This window comes from Eleutherodactylus coqui, chromosome 11, assembly GCF_035609145.1.
Source record: "Eleutherodactylus coqui strain aEleCoq1 chromosome 11, aEleCoq1.hap1, whole genome shotgun sequence".
Taxonomy (NCBI): Eukaryota; Metazoa; Chordata; class Amphibia; order Anura; family Eleutherodactylidae; genus Eleutherodactylus; species Eleutherodactylus coqui.
The window spans coordinates 102,032,189-102,052,884 of NC_089847.1; the positions used below are offsets into that span (position 1 = coordinate 102,032,189).

At 43.8% G+C, this 20,696-nt stretch overlaps 1 protein-coding gene across 11 annotated transcripts in view; it reads left to right on the top strand.

The window, feature by feature from the left end:
• PPP6R3 (protein phosphatase 6 regulatory subunit 3) overlaps positions 1–20,696 on the top strand; it is a 99,363-nt gene that overhangs the window by 61,318 nt on the left and 17,349 nt on the right. For 5 of the 11 annotated variants that reach the window (XM_066583189.1, XM_066583188.1, XM_066583191.1 and 2 more), the window contains 5 exons: positions 10,680–10,766; positions 13,442–13,539; positions 14,997–15,051; positions 16,982–17,112; positions 18,064–18,185. In XM_066583189.1, the coding sequence (XP_066439286.1) occupies positions 10,680–10,766; positions 13,442–13,539; positions 14,997–15,051; positions 16,982–17,112; positions 18,064–18,185 (493 nt within the window). The remainder of the gene's footprint in view (positions 1–10,679; positions 10,767–13,441; positions 13,540–14,996; positions 15,052–16,981; positions 17,113–18,063; positions 18,186–20,696) is intronic. The other 6 variants (XM_066583193.1, XM_066583195.1, XM_066583194.1 and 3 more) reach the window with 2 other exon arrangements.

Genomic DNA, 20,696 nt, shown 5'->3' on the forward strand with positions numbered 1-20,696 from the left:
GTAGGTTTCGGCACTGTTCGTATGTTGCCTCTGTTTTGCACAAAGCCCTGAGTACGCCCGCAGATCATTTTATACAGACAGGAGAGCCTGTCGTGATTTGGATTTTTTTTTTCCGCCATGTTTAAATGGATAAATTGCTGTTTTGGAAGATTATTAAGCATTTGTGACTCGATTGTTATAAAGTGCCTGTGTAACCTTAATGTGAACATGAATGTCAGCACATGCTTGTGTACCTCACAATACCGTCTACCTCAAAATACTCGGAGTGACTCTACATCATCCCCTTAACAACTTGTCTGCACCTTTAAAGCGAATAGTCATCGACTTCATGATGCGCTGACTGCAGCGATATATCGGTCTTATGCATCTGTGAAGCAGCTTGTCAGAAACTTACATTTTGTCAGTAGTAGCACGTAGAGGACTACAGGAAGTAGTCCTTGATATTCATGACCTGCAGATTACCTGCGCCCATTTGACATCCAGCCACTGATGTGGAAGCTGTCTGCTTGTTGCTACATGAGACAGCTGTCATTCAGTGGCTGGAGGGTGGGCACAGCTAATCTGAAGCTCATCTGTATCGAGGACTACTTCCTGTAGCCCTCTGTGTGACTCATAAAATGATTCTGTTGAGTAGTTTGCCATAAAGTTACATAATACAAAATCATCGTAATCGGCATGCCTGCCACCACTTGATGCGGTCCTTGGGGCGAAGTGTGAAGGTAGTGACTGTTACTTAATGACCAAGCCCAATTTTGGGAATCTTGTATCCCCTTAAAAAATAACTCTGTTTTAAGGTTTAAAACTCGAGCGAGTAGTGCCTTATGCGAGTACCTGCTCGCTCGTCTCTAAAGGTTCGGGTGCTGGCAGGGGAGAGCGGTGAGATGCGGGAGTGAGCAGGGAGGAGCGGGGGGTGTGGGGAGAGGGTGAGAGAGAGATCTACCTATTTCCCCCCCCCGTTCCGAGCGGGCAGGTACTCGCTCGAGTAGTTTGCCTTAGCGAGTATGATCGCTCATCTCTATTTAAAACTCTTGTTTAAGGCGCATCCAAGTAACTGACACGGTTTCTTCATCACAGATTGTACTTTATTTAGCTGGTAAAAGGAAACTGACCTGATTTGCACATATTTATTAAACACAAACTGAGGGAAATTTTTTAAGTGTTTTTTCTTTTTTTTTTCTTTTCAACCGCAGTATGCTACAATGCTTTAGCGATGAAACCTATAAGAAGTTAGCTTTCTACAAACCACTGTCCGACGTTTTCAAGATGACTGGGTATATAAATCCAAACTAGAGTCTACTGCAGGAGGGAAAGCGGACCGTGTACAGAAAGAACGGTTTCAGGGCTTTTGCCCCTTGTCAGTGTACAGCGGGTTTCTGGCTGGGGGAGAGGCCTAGGACATGGGTTGGGAGAGGTACAGTTTCTCCTTGTGGAGACTACCTAGTAGACTTGAGGAGGCTTTAAAGGTGCTGCTGAGGCATTGTATTGTAACATCTCCCAATCTTACGCAAAATTTCCCAGTGGAGCATTGCATCGTGACCTTTTTAAGCCCCCCTTACACCTACTAGGGGGTTTCCACAAGGGAAAACTGTGTACCCCTCCTGACCAGCTACAGTGTGTCATATGTATACTTTACTTTTTTTTTCTATAAATCCAATCCATATTTCAATTTTATTATATTGGAAGTATATTTGAGGAGTTTACACCTCATCCATGGAGGCACCCCTGGAGACCACTTCCCACCACTGGGCATAAGAGTTGAGAAAAAAAGATGCGGTTTTTGACACCTTTGTTCAGGTTTCTAGTCCAGCAGATAGTATCCTGTTGGAGGGCTCCTTGTGCCCTTATCTTTAGGGAGAAGACCTCTTGAAGCTGCGGTTCCCAGGGTATTTTACCTGTTTGGGGTCACCCACAGGCATATATCTCTTCTGAGAGCGGCCTAGGAGTCCGGTGACGTCCCCCCTCCTCTTCCTCGGAGTGGGTTTCTCCAACTGAGCTGGAGAATCCTTGAAATAAGACCTTTCCTTTGCTGTTCTGCTAAATGGAACATTCTCTTGTGCCCTATGGGACGGGCTGATGCACAGTAGCAGATGTCCCAGCCAGTCCTGTGATGCTTCAGAGTATTTGGATTTCCCAAGGAATGCTGCAGGCTCCCCTTCAGTTGGCTGGGGAGCCTCTACCAGCCAGTCTTCAACAGATTTACGTTGGAAGATGTAGCAGCCTTTTCTTATAGTCTCGAGACTGGAGCACCATGTTAACCCTTTCCAATCCAATTTCCCTGACACCCACACACTCCCCAGCTCTTATTTATTTTGGGTGGGAAGGAGCATTTAAGGATTCCTTGGAATTACTCTACAGAAACACATGAAAAGGACCTGTCGTGGTGATTTTATTAGCAATTTTTTGGAAAATTGCCTGACACTGATGTTTCCCTGCATAACTCGGACTGTTACATTGTTCTAACGGTATGCAGACAGTGATCCGATGTGGTAGGCTGTTCTCCATTCTGTATACCGTAACATACATGTGCAGAACCGTCTCCAAGGAAATCTTAATGTCGGATGAGGGCTAATACTGGATTCAAAAGGGTTAAATACAGAGGGGTGCAGGATGCGCAGGTGAGGGACTGTCCAGTACCTGTTCAGTGTGCATCAGACAAGCTTGTAATGCTTTAAACTATAGATGCACAGTGTGAATCCGGTAGTCGGAGAAGGAGTGAGGTCATCTTGGTTTGTCCAGAAATGGTGGGTTGCTTTAAGACTCCTAAAAAGGATTATGTGGGCCCAAGTACCAACTCACAATGGCACTGGTTGTTAACATTCACTAGAGGAATTATAAAGTTCTATCGGGGAGGGAGAGCTTTTTTGCCTTGGATTCTTCCATCGCATATCGTCTTCATCTGAGGAAGTCCCTGGAACAAGTGGAAGACATGGACTAGCTTTTTAAGGCTGTAAAGTTGACATGAATACTGAAGATACTGAGGAGCCTAAGTCATTACGAGATGCTGAGTTTTGGGTCCCAGAAGACAGAACCTTCCCCATCCATAAACATGTTAGCAGCTTCCTTTTTAAAAAGTAATCGGAAAACCCTGAGAGGAAGTTCCGTACTCCCAGAGTACTTATGAGACTTTTTTGACGATCTAGGGACTGGGATAAGGCTCCCAGGATGGATGCTCCCGTCTCTAAAAATTTTAAAAATCTCTATCTTTTTGAGGATTTAGGTACTGTTTCAGATTCTATGGATCGTGGAGCTGATCTATTTTTGAGAGAGACCTGGAAGGCATCAACAGTGTCCTTTTTAAAGTGAACCTCCTAATTAAGACAAAATTGGGACAGGAGGAGAAGGTGGTATATTACCCGCAGTTGATTTTCTCTGCCGCCCTTATCTGCTGGTTTTAGGCCCTGTTTTTTTCCCGCCCAAGATGGATGCAGCAATTTTTCTAACTAATGCATAGTGTACACTGTTCAGATTGGCCAGTGTTGATCACATGAGCAGCTCTGACCAATCAGAATGTATAGTGAAATGGTAGTGTAACGCTGTGGTGATCAGTAGTCTGAAGATTGCACTAGCCATCTTAGATGCCCAGAATGGGACCGAGAACTTGAGGATCAGAGGGATGGCAGAGAACTTTATCATAACCTTCTTCTCCCTCTGGTCCTGGGCTAGACGTTTGTCACTTTAAGCCTTTTGTGGCTGTATGGTAAAATCTCTTTAGCATATAGCTTGCTCAGGTGGAAGAACACATTAAGGAGAGAGTAACCGTTCATGTGAGGCTGTCTTTCTTTCTGGCCTTCTCAAGGGCAATGGATATTTTTGGGCAGATGCTTCAATGGACTTGGCAAGGCTTTCTACCAGGGTGGGTAGCTTCTAGATATGTCTTGTGGTTGAAGTCAAAGACCGGGAATATAGCGTCAGAAAGCTGGTTATGTGCCATCCCCTGTTTTGGAGAGTATCTGTTTAGTCCCTCTTCCACCCCACACATGACGGGAACAGAGAAACCTGAACTCTAAATTTGCAAAGAAGGCTAACGAAATGGTCAGAGGCCATCTGTCTCGTCCTTTATTGTACACAGAACAAGAAAAATAGTCCCTGAAGACAGACTCCTCGCTACAAGGTTCATGAAAGATCAAGCCGAGTCAGAGGTCCTTGCTCTGATAAGAAAAGGGTGTTGTGTCAGCAGGTGAGAGGGGATTTTACTCCTTTCCTTGTAAGAAAACCAGACAGGTCTTTCAAGGTTATAATAAATCAAATAGGACTATACTTTATAATAAATCTAAAAGGACTAAATCTTGTTCCTATACTTCCATTCCATCAGAAATTCCTGAGTAGCAATCCAAAATTCCCGGGTCCTCCTCCAGTACAGAGCGCTTCCACTTGGGGTGTACCAGGCCTTGAGTCTTTGCAAAGTTAGTGGCAGAGATGACTTTGTTCAGAAGGACCAAAGACGTTCTTCTTATTTGGATGACTTTAATTGTCTCAGAAACTTTGTCATTTGCATGCGGTTTGCTCAGTCTTATCTTAACCTTGGAGTGGAAAGTAAACTGCAAGAAATCAAAACGAACCCTTTCAAGGAGATGTCTCTTTCTGGGTCTCCTCCTGGGTTCTTCCCTGTAGACCTCTCTTCCTCTGTTGCTGTGGTCTGTTCCCTGACCAGATGACCATTTACCTGAGGTTCCCCCTGTTGGAAAAGCAATGTCTGTCCTAGGGCTCCTCACCTCTTGTGTCTTGGCTGTAAGTTGGAACCAGTTCTGATCCAGGCTGTTTAATGGGACATCTTGCCTTTAGTAGAACAGGAACAAAGCAATGTTGTTCTCTTCTATGTTGGTGCAATCAAGTGAATCTCCGCCAAGGAGTCTCGTGGAACACCTCCCCAGCTGTGACCGTCACTACAGACAAGTCTATGGGTGATGGAAAAGCTCATTCAAATCATTACCTCCCAAGGCTTCTGGGACGCTGAAAGGAGACAAATGTCCTCCGCTTACAAGGAACTGTCAGTAATCTATCAATCCCTCTTTTAGATAGCAGGTTACAATGTAAAGAGCTATGGAGACACAATGTAGCCTCAGAGGACACCAGGTTGGAGACCTTTATGATCTTGACAAACAATCTCCTCTTTGAAGAGCCCAACCTGTTATCTCTATCGGTGATTCAACTGACCTTTGAGTTACAACTAGACATCAGATTTTCTAAGCAGAGTAAAATTTTAGGCAGGCAGAATCATCCCGGAATTCGCAAGTCTTTGATATGATCACCGGGAAGTGCGGCATGTCTTCAGTAGACTTATCTGATACACGAGAAAATCGCAAGACTCGCTTGTTCTTCACTCTGAAAATAGGGAATCCTCTCATCCTGTTAGGTGTTTTTTTTTTTTTTCAGGCCCAGAATAAGAAAAAGGGGGTATGAGTTTTTTGTCTTTTTGCCTTTTCCCTAGGGTAGAAAGAAAAATTGGGTAATCCTAACGCTTCCTTTTGGCGAGAAAGGTCATGGTTTACCTGACCCGGAAAGCTGTCCATAGATCAGTCCTGGGTTCTGCCCCTCAGGAATCTTCTGTCCCAGAGTCCAGTATTTCATCTTTGCATTTAGAATTTCTACCTTACTGTGTGGAAATTAAAAGGCTGATCCTAAAATAGGTCTATTCAGATCTGGGTATTTCCACCCTTCTAGCTAGTCAGAAGCAAGCAACTTTTCATGTTAACAGTTTGGAGAGTCTTTCTGAATCTGAGGGACATTCAGGATCCTTTTTAGAAAAAAAACTATTGTCTGATTTAAAGGAAGTCTGGCATGTATTTTGCATACGTAGCTTATTAAATATAATCTACTAATGGGTGAATCCAGAGCAGTTCCCCAAAAAAATCTATTACCCGCATGGTATGTAAAGAACTGCTGAACCGTCTGACTGGTGGTTCCACTGCCCAACTTGTCCGGGACTCCTTGCTCCTTCCAAATGCTAACCACTCCTCTCAGGGTGTTGATTGACTCCTCTAGCTCAGGTGAGCTGGAGACACTGGCGTCACTGAAGGTATGCGCAGGCGCTGCAATTCCAATACTGCACGTACAGTGACATCCTTGAGTCTTGAGCGGTGTATGTATTCTCCCCTATGGTGCCCTCCAGGTTCTGTCCCCATGGAGGACAGAAGCACTGCTGATTTTTCTAAATTCAATGTGAAATTGGCCTTTCCTGTAAAGCTACGGGAGGTAGTCTCCAGCGGTGCCGTCATGGGTTCAAGAAAACCCAATATCCAGTCATCGGACTTAATGTTTTTTTGTTTGTTTGTTTTTTGAGCAATTTAAGTGACTTACAAGTTCAAATTGGGGTATTCCCATATCTGGAATTGTAGTACTCACCAATTTTGCATGTATGTGTCAAAAATACCCCATTTTTTTGAAACCCTACGATCTTCATTGAAGTGGTTTACTGCTCGTTGCTAGCTTTATTTTTGGAATACCCCTTTAACATTGGACTTAATATTAGTTTATTTTGTTTATTCTTAAGCAAAGTTTTTTTTTTTTTATAAAGGGGCTCCTAAGTGTCAATGATGAGACCCACCCTACAAAAAACAAATCATGTTGAAAAGACTCCTTTAGTGTATTTTTGATCAAATTTTTTTTTTTCACCCCGGAAATTAATATAATTTAAGTAACAATGTTTTTAATTTTTGCATGTGCAGAAAGAAACCTTCATTTGTAGCTGAAAGGGGAGTAAGCAGGACAGGGGCGCAGGATCATTTCACACCAGCATTAGGACTTCAGTCCATCAATCAGCTCCGTTTTTGGAGCAGAGAAACAGAATTAAAACAGATAAATAAATCTGTTCTTCACCTTTATTGATTTCAGGGTACATGCACACAAACGTGGAAAAAAAATAAAATAAAAGTTGCGCCTGATATTCTTGGGCATGTGCCGTCCGATGTGTGGGACATTCTAGCTTGACATGTACCATTTTCGATTCACGGACAAACATAGTACATGTCAAGCTCCTTTTTTTTTTTTTTTCTTAAATCAATGCTGTGTTTAAGAGGCCCCAAAATGTTGACCTGTCCACATCCACAAGGCATCACATTGTTTGGGGGGGCATAATGGAATGTGGGGTTATGGGTGATGAAACAAGCAGCACATACATTTGTCTGCTCAATTCTCAAGCTTCTATAGGGCCTCAGCAACAAAATGTAGAAAAACCCTCTAAACCCTGTAATATTGACCCGGATGCCTCTGATGAAGTTAAATTGTGGACTGCACGGTGTAAAAGACTCAGTGGGCAGCCAATCGGAATGCCAGGTTTAGACTCTCTTGCCTGCTGTGCCTTTCCTATGGCTCGTCATCACTAGTGCTATCAGATGCTGACCACACTAAAAATTGTTCGTCAGCCGTGTCTGAGCAGATTGTAGCGTTAACCTCATCCGCTGTATAGATGAGTAGCCCTCTTTTTTTTTTTTTTTTTTTTTTTATAAATTATACCTTTAACTATGAATAAAGTTTCTTAAAATAGTTTTCATTCATATTAAATCCTTTTGAAACAGCATAATGCCCTTACCACACCAGCCCTATAACACTAAACCCCTCTAAATGCCCCTCTAACTAATGCTACCGAGTGCCCTACTTCTAACTAGCGATAATTAACACTAGCTAAAAATTATAATTATTTTAAAAGGGACCGGATGGAGGACATATTGGTGGGTCAGAACAGGCGTCTGATTGTGGCAACGAGAGACTTGACAGGAGACCAAACTTCACTGCTCCAATATCCTCCACCCTCACGGACAAGATGGGGAGATCATGCGGTTGCTTTCCCAGCCCTGTTGCTAGGATCTCTTGTACACGGAATGATGATTGTTAAAAATCAATCGCTGGATCGTGCAAATTTAACCACTAACCGTCCAGCATAAACGCAGCCAGTGATTGGACGAGAATTGTTCGCCTCTCGTTCGTCCGTTTTGTACAGGCATACAAATAATCGCACACCTTTTGCATGTGAACAGCAATCGTTTAGACAGACGCTATTACAGTAAATGACTGAACGGTATGCGAACGCATTAACGAACGATTTATCTGCCTGGATAAACAGGCTGCAGAAGCGACCGAGCGAACGGTCCTCATTCGCTTGTGCAAGACATGGTGAAAGTTGTAGTCTGATTCATATGTCAACATGGTGCGGTAATTGGCGTTGACCCATGACAAAGGTAGTTGAGGGGTTAACTAAGATAAGAACAGTATTTATACGTTTGAGGGCTTTAGCTTGTATAACCTGCATACGTGCACCTTACATTCAGAAACCATCTGCCTAGGAAATTGAGGAATTTCCGTAGTCTTCAAGAACAGATTATTACTGCCGATGACTTCACGCATTTGGAATTTGGCACAATCCTCTACAGGAGCCCAGAAAAAAAAGTTCTAGAAGTTGCAGAACATGCAGATGCTGTACTAACTCTCTTTTAATGTTATAAACCCTCTTATTGAGTTACAGGGACATCTCTGCAGAAGGGTCACTGTTCTAGTGTTTCCTATCCCAACGGAGCATTACATGGGTTATCTTCATTTTATTTCTCTTTAGCCCCTTCCCGCTCCAGGGCGTAAGTTTACGTCCTGGCAGCGGGGTACTTGCCGGAACAGGGCGTAAACTTAAGTCCTGGGGATAGCGTGAGATCACTTATGAGATGCCCCCCCCCCCCCCCCCCACTGTTAACCCCTTTCCTGCTGCGATCTATGTGTCCTGTAGTGCCATAGCCTGTGATCGCTGTATAAGCGATAAGGCAGGGCAGTAGCCCTGCCATGCCTTATCACAGCGATCATCAGTACTTTTTTTTTTTTAAAGTAAAGAAAAAGGTAAAAAAAAAAAAAAAAATTAAAACCCAACATATTTGGTATTGTCACGTCTGTAGCGACGCGTACAATAAGCTGCACATGCTTTTCACTGTGCACGGAAAAAAGCATTAACAAAAAAGCTAAACTGAGGCAAAATGCATTTTGCCTCCCTAAAAACGCAATAAAAGTGATCAAAAAAGCTGTATGTACCCCAAAATGGTACCAATAAAAACTACAGCTCGTCTCTCAAAAAATAAGCCTTTATAGAGCTCCGTACATAAAAAAATAAGTTACAGGACTTTGAATGCAGCGATGTAAAAAAAAAAGATTCCCCAAAAAAGGGTTTTCATTGCAGAAGTGGAAAAACCTAAAAAAAGTAAGCATTTTGGTATCGTTGTAAGCGTACCGACTTGCGGAAAAATGGATTGTGTCATTTATGCTGCATAATTAACGCTGTAAAAAAAAAAATCTATGGCAGAATTGATGCGTTTTCTCTCCCTGCTATCAACAAAAAAATTATAAAAGTTTTACAATATAGTCAATGTACCCAAAAGTGGCACCGATTTAAAAACTACAGTTCACCACGCAAAAAAACAAACCCTTATACGGCCGCGTTGGCGGAAAAATAAAAAAGTTATGACTTTTGAAAAATGGAGAAGAAAATGCGCCAAAAATCGTTGCGTCCTTAAGCCAAAATAGGCCATGTCCTTAAGGGGTTAAACCAAACTGCTGCCAGTGTGATGGAACAGATAAGAGTCAGTAGTCTCCAGTTCTGTACCCCAGTGATACAGCACACTCTTTCCTTTGGTCTTACCAGTCTTTATTCTATAAGGACAGCATGTGACCGCTGCAGCCAATCATTGACCCCAGCAGTCACGTACTGGTATTGAATGGCAGTTGGCACGTGCTGTACTGGTCACCGGCTGTCACCTGCAGCATAGACTTGCTGGGCAGAGAGCGGCTGAGTACTGTTTTTGTTTTGTTTTATCACATTTGCAGCACAATATAATATATATTTTAGTAACTTTATTATTAACCAAATAACACTTTTATGTTCTGCTAGGGGAGAATATATGTTCTGGAATGTACAGAAACCGAAATAATTTTATTGACTATTTTCTGTACAGGTGCACTATATATTAAAATGTATGATTATTCCACTACGGTGAATTCTTATTTTTTTCATTCATTATGTAGCTAGCTCCCAGTATGTATAAATTGGCTAGTGTTACATTGGTTGGTTTGTTCATGTCTATCTGAAACTCCTGGCCGCCTCCTCCTCAGATGGTCATGTGATCTCAATTCTGACCAGCTCCGATATACTTGGGTTTATGTGTTCAGTTTCTAGTCAGTTTCTTAGGCTATGTGATGCTATTATATGGACCCTAGCACAGAAACTGTGACAGGAGTGTCTGTGTCCCCCTCTTAAGCAGTTACTGATTGTGATCAGAGTTCCTGTCACACAGGTATAATAGAGGAGATCACAGCTCCTCCTCCTCCTGACTGCATACTTATGCGCTCTAGCTTATTTAGGTTAATATAGAAGGTAGTGATGATTAAACTGTCCCTGCAGCAAACAGAAATTAGTACAACCTCTAGCTAATGCTGTACTGTTGCACCATGGAACTAATGTGAAAGTTTTACCAAAAAATCTCAGCATCAAGATGGTGCCTGATAAGTATCAGACAGGAGGCTGCACTACATAGAATTGACTGCTATCTAGATAGGAGAATCTCGAGTGTGAAAGGCAAAGGGGTAGAAAGTTTTCCCCGGAGTTTCCCTTTAAATGTAGCACTCCTTACTGATTTTGTGATTTGTTTACCCGCACTTATAAAGAGACCACATATGTGACTATACTGTTATGTCTTGTGCTTTCTTCTCAGGTGACAACTCGACACATCCACTCCTCTAGTGATGATGAAATAGAGTTTAAAGATCCAGGGTTCTCACAAGATTCTTCCATACAGCAGGTTAGCACAGATGTTTATGTTTACACTATATGTCCTTCAGGTACTCCCTTCTGCGTCCCTCTGAAAGAGTTCATTCATATTTGGCTAGGCTATTGCAGGACGAATCCAATAGTCAGGAGGCCGGTGCTCCTAGAAACTTTTTCCTGGTACCTAACTTTGATCTTGTTTAGTGAGAAGACCATTAACCCCTTAATGGCGCACATAGCTATATACTTCCTAACTGCAGCATATATTTGGCCATCCACTGCATATGCTATGTATGCAATGGGCTCGGGAGCCAAACACAGTCCATACATGATGGGTATCCGCTGTCTGACAGCAGAGAGCTACAATCAGAGAGAACACTGATCAAGGCTATCAACCCATTAAATGCTGCTACCAGCAGCATTTAAATGTCCTAATCTGGACTGAAATGTCCCAAACAGCCCCACCGTGATAAGATCACATGGCTGCCGTCCAGGTGTCATGGCAGCCGTGGGGACCCTCAGAAGGCCCCAGAGTTGCTATAATTGTTTGCCTATTCAAGATGTGTCTGTGGTGGTTTTTATACTAGGCAGCCTGTTTTTAAAATGATAGTTTTTCATTATACTATATACGCGATAAAACGATCATTGGTTCAAATATCCTATGGGGACTAAATTTTTTAAAAAAACACCCTTTTTATAATTTTTAAAAATAAAAGTTTAGAAAAAGAAAAACTTTTCCCAATCAATGCATCTAAAAATTAAAAACAAATCTAAAATTAAAAAAAACTACCTTTTTTTTACGGATGCAGCTATACAGATTTTTAAAGATCTCCTTAATCCTGCATGCTTACCAGTTTCAAGAAAAAATACACAATGGTAGAATTGTCCTTTTTTTTTTTTTTTTTTTTTTTTTTTTTTAATCATTCTGTCTCCAGGGAAAATATCGAATTAAAATCTATCAAAAGTTTGTATGCTCCCCAAAATGGTACCACAAAAAACTGCCTCCTTTGACTCTATAGTGAAATAACATCACTTTGGCCACCTTGTCCAATTACACTTGCAATACAGTTCACTATATACTACAAATCGTGATCACATGCCGAAGTCTGAGACACAAATTGGTGTTTGTCAAATGTTTGAAGAGTAATTGCACTTCTTACTTTTTAATTAAATGTACAGAGTAGCCAATGCTGAGCCATTTTGCAATACGTTTTATCAACCTATTCCGTACATTTTTTGTACAAAACCAGTCTTCAGCTATGCAGCGAGGTGAAGATGGGGCTGAGAACTCCGTCTTCATCTAATTGCATAAGAGAAGAGGGCGCTCCAACTGTGCATGCACTGTTCTCTTTAGCGCAGGCACAGTGGCTCTGTATCTAACAAGGTATTAAGTGTCTGCTGTATATTTTATATTAACACCAGTGCTGGGGGACACCTTTTATCAATGTCCGGCCCTGCTCCTGCCGCCGTCCCTGGGTGCTATGTAAGAAACCGTTCTGTGCTGCAGTCAGTTTCACCCCTTCACAGTATTCATACCCAATGCATTAAGGTCTTGGTTCATGAGGTGGTGACATACAGTACTGGCATTGCATGGGGTCAGGCAGGGAACGGGTGCTGTCAATTGGAGAATTTGGAGGCCCAGGAAGACCAAGTCAGGTTGAAAATAAAATGTACAGCAGACAGAAGTGCAGTTGGTCTTTAAAAGGATTCTTTCATCAGGTTCATGGACAGCATAAACCGAGGACACTGCGGCGTTTCAGAATAAATACACTTTGAAATGTGAATCAGAGCTGAGCCTTTCCCGCCTGCTACCTGCTTGTATACAGGGAGAGAGCTGTCACTCTGGAAGAAGCTGGCGCAGGCTGCCCCTGTGACTCGGAGCTGAGCCTCTCCCCACCCGCTGCCTGGAGACCAGCAGCTCCTCTCCTTGCTTGTATACAGGGAGAGAGCTGTCACTCTGGAAGAAGCTGGGGCTGCCGCCCCTGTGACTTGGAGTTGAGCCTTTCCCCACCCGCTGCCTGGAGACTAGCAGCTCCTCTCCTTGCTTGTATACTGGGAGAGAGCTGTCACTCTGGAAGAAGCTGGAGTGGGCGGCCCGTGTGACTCGGAACGGAGCATCTCCACGCCCGCTGTCTGGAGACTAGCAGCTCCTCTCCTTGCTTGTATACAGGGAGAGAGCTGTTGCTCTATAAGAAGCTGGCGCGGGCCGCCCCTGTGACTCGGAGCTAAGCCTCTCCCCACCCGCTGCTTGGAGACTAGCAGCTCCTCTCCTTGCTTGTATATAGGGAGAGAGCTGTCACTCTGGAAGAAGCTGGTGCAGGCTGCCCCTGTGACTCGGAGCTGAGCCTCTCCCCGCCCTCTGCCTGGGGACTAGCAGCTCCTCTCCTTGCTTGTATACAGGGAGAGAGCTGTCACTCTGGAAGAAGCTGGGGCGGGCCGCCCCTGTGACTCGGAATTCAGCTTCACAAACTTTCATAGTGTGTTTATTCTGAAACTTCACAGAGTTTCAGAATAAGATCCACGGGGGCAACAGAACGTGTTTTGGGCGGCAATGAGCCTGATGACCGAATCCCTTTTCACTGTTTTAATGTCTTGTAATAACCTGCTTGTAGACTCTTTGCCATGTGAGATTCAACCTACTGAATAGCTTGTTTGAGGAGCAGTATAGAATATATGTTATACCACTGTTGTTGGTCCTGGGTTTGCCAGGCCTTTTCTGATTATCAGATGCAACAAATGACGTCCAATTTTATTGACCAGTTTGGCTTCAATGATGAGAAGTTTGCCGACCAAGATGACATTGGGAAGTGAGTATCGCTCTCTGTTGTAATCTTAATGGGGTCTTTTTTGATGGGTCTGATGATTTAATAATTGCTCTCTGGCCTTCTCTTGCTTCTGCATCTGTTTCTCAGCATTGATCAAAATCGGTTACTAATCAATGTGTGGTCAATTGATTTGAAGGTCTTGAACACTTGGCTTTATGCTGCTAAAACAAGCTGAACAGCTTCTAACCATACTAATGGTTGTGACATCTTGGCCACCTTTTCCTTCATGCGATCAGTGTCTGATTGGGTAGATGGTGGCGGGTATTGCTCAGATACTTCTAACACAATCTGATTCTGGTGCAGTCGTGGGATTTTATTCAGAATGTGTCAAAATTGCATCCATTTTTTGTGAAGCTCCAGTCTTCATAGAAGTGAGGGGTATATATTTGCTAACTGCATACATATGAGGCTGGGGCTCCATTGCGACTTTTTATGAGCCACAGGGGCTGCGCATGCAACTTGACATATTCTTCTGAGCAGCAGCTCTATTGCACCGCAGGAAGTTACTGCCGAGTCTTAGCCTAATGGTATATTCACATGCAGCTGATTTGTGGCACAAATCTCTGAAATCGTACCATTTATCACAATGGTGCTCACAGAAATCAATATGCTTCTTACTCAAATAACCTCATTAAAGGGGTATTCCCATCGCTGCAATTTTTCCCTTATCACAGGGACACCTATTGATCCATAGAATTTGACCCCGGGGTGTCCCAAAATTTTGACAGCAGTGGTCTCACAAGCACACCACTGCCCGTTCACCGCCGGAGAGAGCAGAGTTCTAATGCTTGGCAATCTTCGATCATCTGATTTGATGTGAATTGTGCAACCACTGCTGTCCAAATTTTGGGACACTCCTGGGATGAATTCTCTGGATCAGTAGAGGATAACTTGCTAAGATGGGAATATCCCCCTTTTTTTGAATTAAACAGATTTTCATTTGCAGAAATTTCTACAAAGAATTTCCTGCATGTGATTGTCCCCATAACGAAATTGGGTTGCCTTCACATCTGCGTTGGAACCTCCGCTCTGGTATTGTCACAGGTCCGGCGTAAAATACCAGAAGAGATAGTGCTGCATGCAGTGCTTTTTTTTTCCAGTGAAATGCTGGGCAGCTGATCGGAAACTAAGCTGACCCCATCAGTCAATGGGGTTTGTTAGGCCAGGGGATTCCCCTTTCCTGCTCCCTGAGTGGAGCAGGAAAATGGAATCCCCTACGGATATGTGAAGGCAGCCTTATACACTCTTAACCTTTGCAGATAAGCAGCAGCTTTGCAACTCCAAAATGGATAGAATTCCCTTTTAAGTGAGATAAGTTAGGCTCCATATATAGTCTGGGGAATGGCAGCGTTGCCGTTATTGAGCATACTTTGATTCATTGCTGACATCTTGAATGTTTTTACATTATCCTCTTTTGTGCATACAACTTTCTGTTACAGTGTTTCATTTGACCGGGTCTCAGACATCAACTTCTCTCTCAATGCCAATGAAAGCGTAAGTAAAGTGGAGATTTCTAATTGTCAAACGATCTGTTGTTGATGTATACTTGAAAGAAAAAATGGTGCCAGACAAACTTTTTCAAACTTCGTAGACTTTGCTTTTGTTATAATGTCCAGTCTATAAATGACAGCGTGGATGCCAATTAACACTTTCCAATCACTGATGTCTTCCTACATTCTGATAGGAGCTTGTACAGCTCCAATGTCAAAAGACATCCGACAGGGTATTCTTACCGTCTATTACCAGTCACTCCGCTGTCGCGCAGACACTGCAGATGGCACCGTTGTATAATGGGAAAAAAAGAGAGCCTTTTAGGAAACCCGGAATCCAAAATTGGATTGGAAGATGTTAAAATGTGGTGCGGTTTTGCCTAGGGGTTTTGTGCCAAACTCACACTATGAACATACCCTAAAAATTGTCAGCTTTGTGACATGAGGATCATTTTCAGGCTGGATGGGCCACTGGCCCTTCAGGGTCTTGAATGTTGAAGTGAAAGAGCCAAATTGGTGGAATTGGACAAAATTGTCTCTCAGGAATACTTCCATTTGCAAAACTTTCCATAGTAAAATAAAGCGATGCAGAAGTAGAGCGATCCATCAACCTGTCCTAGTAACTGGTTCTGGGACCACCATTGAATGTTAGAAATATTCTGTTGAAAGCATAACTCTATGGAAAGCTGTTAATTGCTTCTGAAGCCTCCAAAACCTCAACCAAAAGTAATACAAAATTAGGATGAAAGAAGATGAACAGAATGATAAGGGAGTTTTGTGCTTTTGCAAGACTCTCAAAGCCCACAGGAGCCTGAATTCCGATCTTGTGACCGGAGTCATACACGTGAGCGATGTTTTCCTTCACTGTGGGCAGAAAAAAAAATTGCGGCATGTTCTATTTTTCGCTTTCCTCAGAACTCCTCTCCCATTGATTTCAATAGGACCATAAATACATCCCGTGGCTCTCGCATGCCGTGCGATGTGAGGTTTCACATCTTTTATCGCACAAGAGGGTCAAGATTTCACAGAAGGGATGTGAGGCGATTTTTGCCTGGAAATCTCCACGCATCCACGGGTATAAAGCAGGTTGACTAGCGTGATGTCGGCCGAGAAACTCTGCCTGATAGCGCGCTCACCCCGTGTGGAGTTAGCTTAATACTGATAAAGTAAGTCCTTACATACAACAGCTAGCAATGAGCGGCTGAAAGCTGTAAACTGCTTTGTGAGTGGAGACGCTTCTTCAGGCTCCTGTACAATGTACCAGAAAAATAACATGGCACCCCACGCTCCAATCGGCTCATCCTGGTACAGGGAAAGTGAGCAGTCTATTATTCTCGTTGATGTCCTATTAGACAGCTGGGGGGCATTCACAGTGAGATAGACATATATAGATAGATATTATAATTTTACGATTTTCCACTATAATTGGGCTCTTCATAGAAGCCCCACTTACAAGGGAAACTTTTTTCCCCCCGCTAGTGTGACAGTAGCCACCGCCAAAGCAAAGCTGGGTCTCCCAAAACAGCAGCTCTGCCATGCCGGGGGGCACCCAGTGATCGCATGCTTGCCGGGTCCAATAGAGGATGCAGCGCTGCCACTTCCTCTGTTCACTGTATGGTACTCATGGAGCACTATGTAAGCTGGAAAAGAGAAGGCGGAAGCGTTTATAAACCACTTCCGTTGTCTTGAGGATACCGGTGATCTCTGACAGCCGAACACCTGATCTGCCTCCTCTATATCAACAATGGCACGGGGTTTAAAGTCCAGGGGCGTTCTACTTACTGCACTTGGCCCTTATTGGGTTAAATTGGTTTTAAATATAGAGCAAGCAAAACTGAACACCTTCCTGATTACATAAATAATCATGTGATGCTTTTCAACTATTTGATACTAGATTAGCAAAAATAAGAAAAATATTGTTTCTTTTATATCAGGCAAACATCGCCTTGTTTGAAGCTTGCTGCAAGGAAAGAATACAACAGTTTGATGATGGAGGGTCTGACGAGGAGGATATCTGGGAGGAGAAGAACCTTGCCTTCACACAAGATACACAAAGAAGATCCAGGTAGTTTACATGTAACATAGAAAACATTTACACATCGGACTATAAGGCCCCCTGCACACGGGCGGAGATTCCACGGCGGGATTTCCCGCAGAATTTCCGCCCGTGGAAGTTGCCATAGGATTGCATTAGAAAACGCAATCCAAGGCAGAAGGCCGCGACTTGTTCACGCGAAATCACGCGCAGAAAACAAATCGCGGCATGCTCTTTCTGTTCGGCCACTAGCTCCGGTCTGTGCATGCAGGAGAGGTGAGTGCCAAGCTGGTCCCTGCAGGGGCTCAGGTCGGGTGCCACTGCAAGAATTCTTGCAGCCGGATCCGACCCGGCCTTCTGCAGGCGGCCTAAAGCTCGCTATGTGAACCCTTTTGGCATATCAATCAGGCGTTCACCTGACAGAGGAAAGATGGACGTACTTTTGGCCTCCGGCAGGATGTTATTTGTCAGCGCAGAGCGCTTTAATGTATAGCGGGCCACTACAAAAAATGTATAATGCTAGTATGAGTTCTAAGACATGGCAGCCAATGGATGATGTGTGGCTATGCAGTGGCATACGTTGGGCACAATTACTATTGTGGCTACTGCGGCTATCAATGTCTTCTACCGAGGGACAAATATGGATGATGGAAAAAACCCGGACAACTTGAAACACAATATGAACAGCAATGATACAGCATTTTTCTAGAAAATATGCAGTTTGTGTTTGTGGCAGTCTGCCATGTATTTGGACTTTGGCGACCATAATTTAGGAAATTGGATTATCATTTGCCCTTCACACAATCTGCCCCCCGCCCATTACTGTGCTACCATTGGCCAGCTACATCTGGCATTCCCGCAGCCATGTGTGTGAGCAGCTTTAGGGAAAGTTGAACTGCCTTTTGCTAAGGTTTGATTCCATACAGTAGCCATATATTACTCGTGCCCCTTCATCTCACAGTATAACCATTGTTCCTATAGCTCAGGAAGCACAGACAGTGAAGAGAGCACAGATTCGGAGGAGGAAGACTCCGTTAAACAGGGATTATTTGAATCGAGCACAGTCAACCAAGAGGACAAAATGGATGTGGATACTAATGAAGGTAAGTTCTAAAGTCATGACCACTAAAAGCAACTGACTGACAACAAACAGGTCAGGGTTTCTCTCAAATGTCTTTTTCGAGCTAGGTGTACAGCACTCCAAACTCTGGTTCTGAGGGCGGTATAGCAGAGCTCTTCAAAGATTGTCCTACACTAAACTTCAATCAATAGGAAAAAATCCACTAAACGTATATAATACAGGAGGCAGATGTCTCCCTGCCCCTGAAAGAATGTTTGTCATGTTTTTGTCCTCTTAATGCTGTGTGCGCGGGAAGAAGGAATCCAGCGTCCCCTTGTGACGTCATCGCCGGACCCGCTATGTAATCGTGGAGGGTCTACTAATGCTTTATTGCGATCGTAGCTGCTATGTTTCATGGAGTGTAAGAAAACAAAATTGAGCAAAAAAAAAAAAGGGGGGGGGGATTCCCTTGTTTGTAATGACCTGTACTATAATTTGAACACACTATTCATCCTGCACAGCGAAAACCATAAAAAACGGAGGCAAAATGCTTATTTTCCCAATCGTCCCAACGATCGCACCAGCTGAGATTATCTTCCTCCTGATAGGACAGGAAACACACCGAGAGGTTTAAAGCTCCCCACCTTTCTCAGTATTTTTCCGTCTTATCAGAGGAAGGTCATCCGAGAGATGCTGGGAGCCCTCTTGGGTTCCAAGCAGGAAGTTTGGCTAGATCAGAGTAGCTGGGAAGAGAGCAGCACTCCCTTCTTGAAGCGTCTCCTTTTGGTCGACTGTGGATGTGGACAGCCCTCCCAGGCCGGTTCCTTCCCACTGTGGACCCTAGTGAAAGAGGAGCTAAGTTTGATGCTGTACCTGGTCTCCTCTCCCGGGGGCTGTGGCGTCGTGTACTGTCCGCCCGGGTTGCGTCATCGCGAGTGCGTCGGAAAAGTGTTTTTGTGGAGAAAGATTCCTTTCCCTTTTTTAGAGATTAATTGCATTTCGGCAAAATGTTATCACCAGTCCTCGAAGATGTAGAACAGTCCGTCCGCTCACCAAAACTGACTGACTGCATGAGGAGGTTCCTTTATACCCTGAAATTGGCAGATGTTGGCCTGGTGGTTGCTTAGCCCTTACCACCAACCCAAGTTAGTGCAGAGAGGTTGTTCTCCGGTCTTGACATAATTTAGATTTGAGGTCCTCTACGAAGGAGGGTCTGATGGAGGTGAGACTATTTCTGAGAACAAATTCATAGACAGCAAAAATCTATTTAATATGGTTAATATATCACTGAGTCATATGAAGGAGTCGGAGGTTTCGCTTACCGACTCTACAGCCTTGCTTTAAGCAGTGTCCTCTAGATGTGGCCCTTTGCTTTTATGGGTTAAGTTTAGGGGACTTTTCCCATTGAGAGAAGCTTGGTAATCTGCTTTCTGTATTATAGTCAAACGCTTACAGTCCATTTACACGCAAAGATGATCACTCAAAAGTCGTCAAACTGACAGTTTTGAGCGATCATTTTGCATTAGGTACTAATGGGTTAATCAGCCCATTAGTAGGTAACTAGCTTAATTTGCATGTATTTGGAGAATGGAGTGGGTGGTCTGTTCACTAAATACATCACACTTGTTCTGCTGTGGGCAGAAGGAAGCATACAATGTTATTATCAGCGCTGCCCGGGGAGAACTCTGCATGCTGTCCCTCTTATCAGGGATGACTGCTTTAAGCTGAGCTGAACTGGACGATTGGCAAAGTGCAGGATAGGCACACATTTACACGCAGCGACTATCACTCAGAAGCCATTGTTTGGATACATTTTGAGCAATTTAATGGTTGCGTGTAAATCGGCTTTTAGGCCTCATGTCCACGGGCACGCGCTGGTTGCAAGTGCAGAAATCCGCAACAGAATCCGCCCGTGCCCACAGCCATGGACATTTTACTTATCTGTTGGGATGCGGTTCAGGTCTTTTCCGTCCCGGACAGATCTTTTCTCCTGCCCGGCCGATGCGCTCAGGAGGGCGATGGCCAGCGTGCCACGCACATGCGCAGTGCTTTTTTAAATTTTTTTTTTTTTCAAATGTCTTGCTTTCCCGCGGATCCACAGCACGTCCCTGCAGGAATCCACGCGTGCTGTCCACATGCCGGGAAAACTAACTTCGATGCCCAATGATTGTCTATGGGGCACATTGAACTGCGGATCATCCGCAATTCAATTATGCTCCTGGAAATGAGGCCTTATTTTCATGCAGTAATCGGGCAAATGTCTGCCTGCCCTTTAAAGGAAGTCTGTCCTGTTATTTTTGTTCTAGTAGTGCAATATACCTATGGATGGGCCTCTGAAAGAGCGACCGGCAGTCCTGTTTTTTTTTTTTGTTTTTTTTCAACTGGGGCTTCCATTTCGAAAGATCTTTGCCACAGGTCCTACCATGTCGTATGCAAATTAGTGAAGAACCGTTCAATGGGTGGTCCGCCTCTGCAAGAGGTCCAGGATCTCTTTCTGCTTCTACTTAAAACATGTCCCCGAGAGAGGTCACACGCATGCGCTTTAATCCTGTAT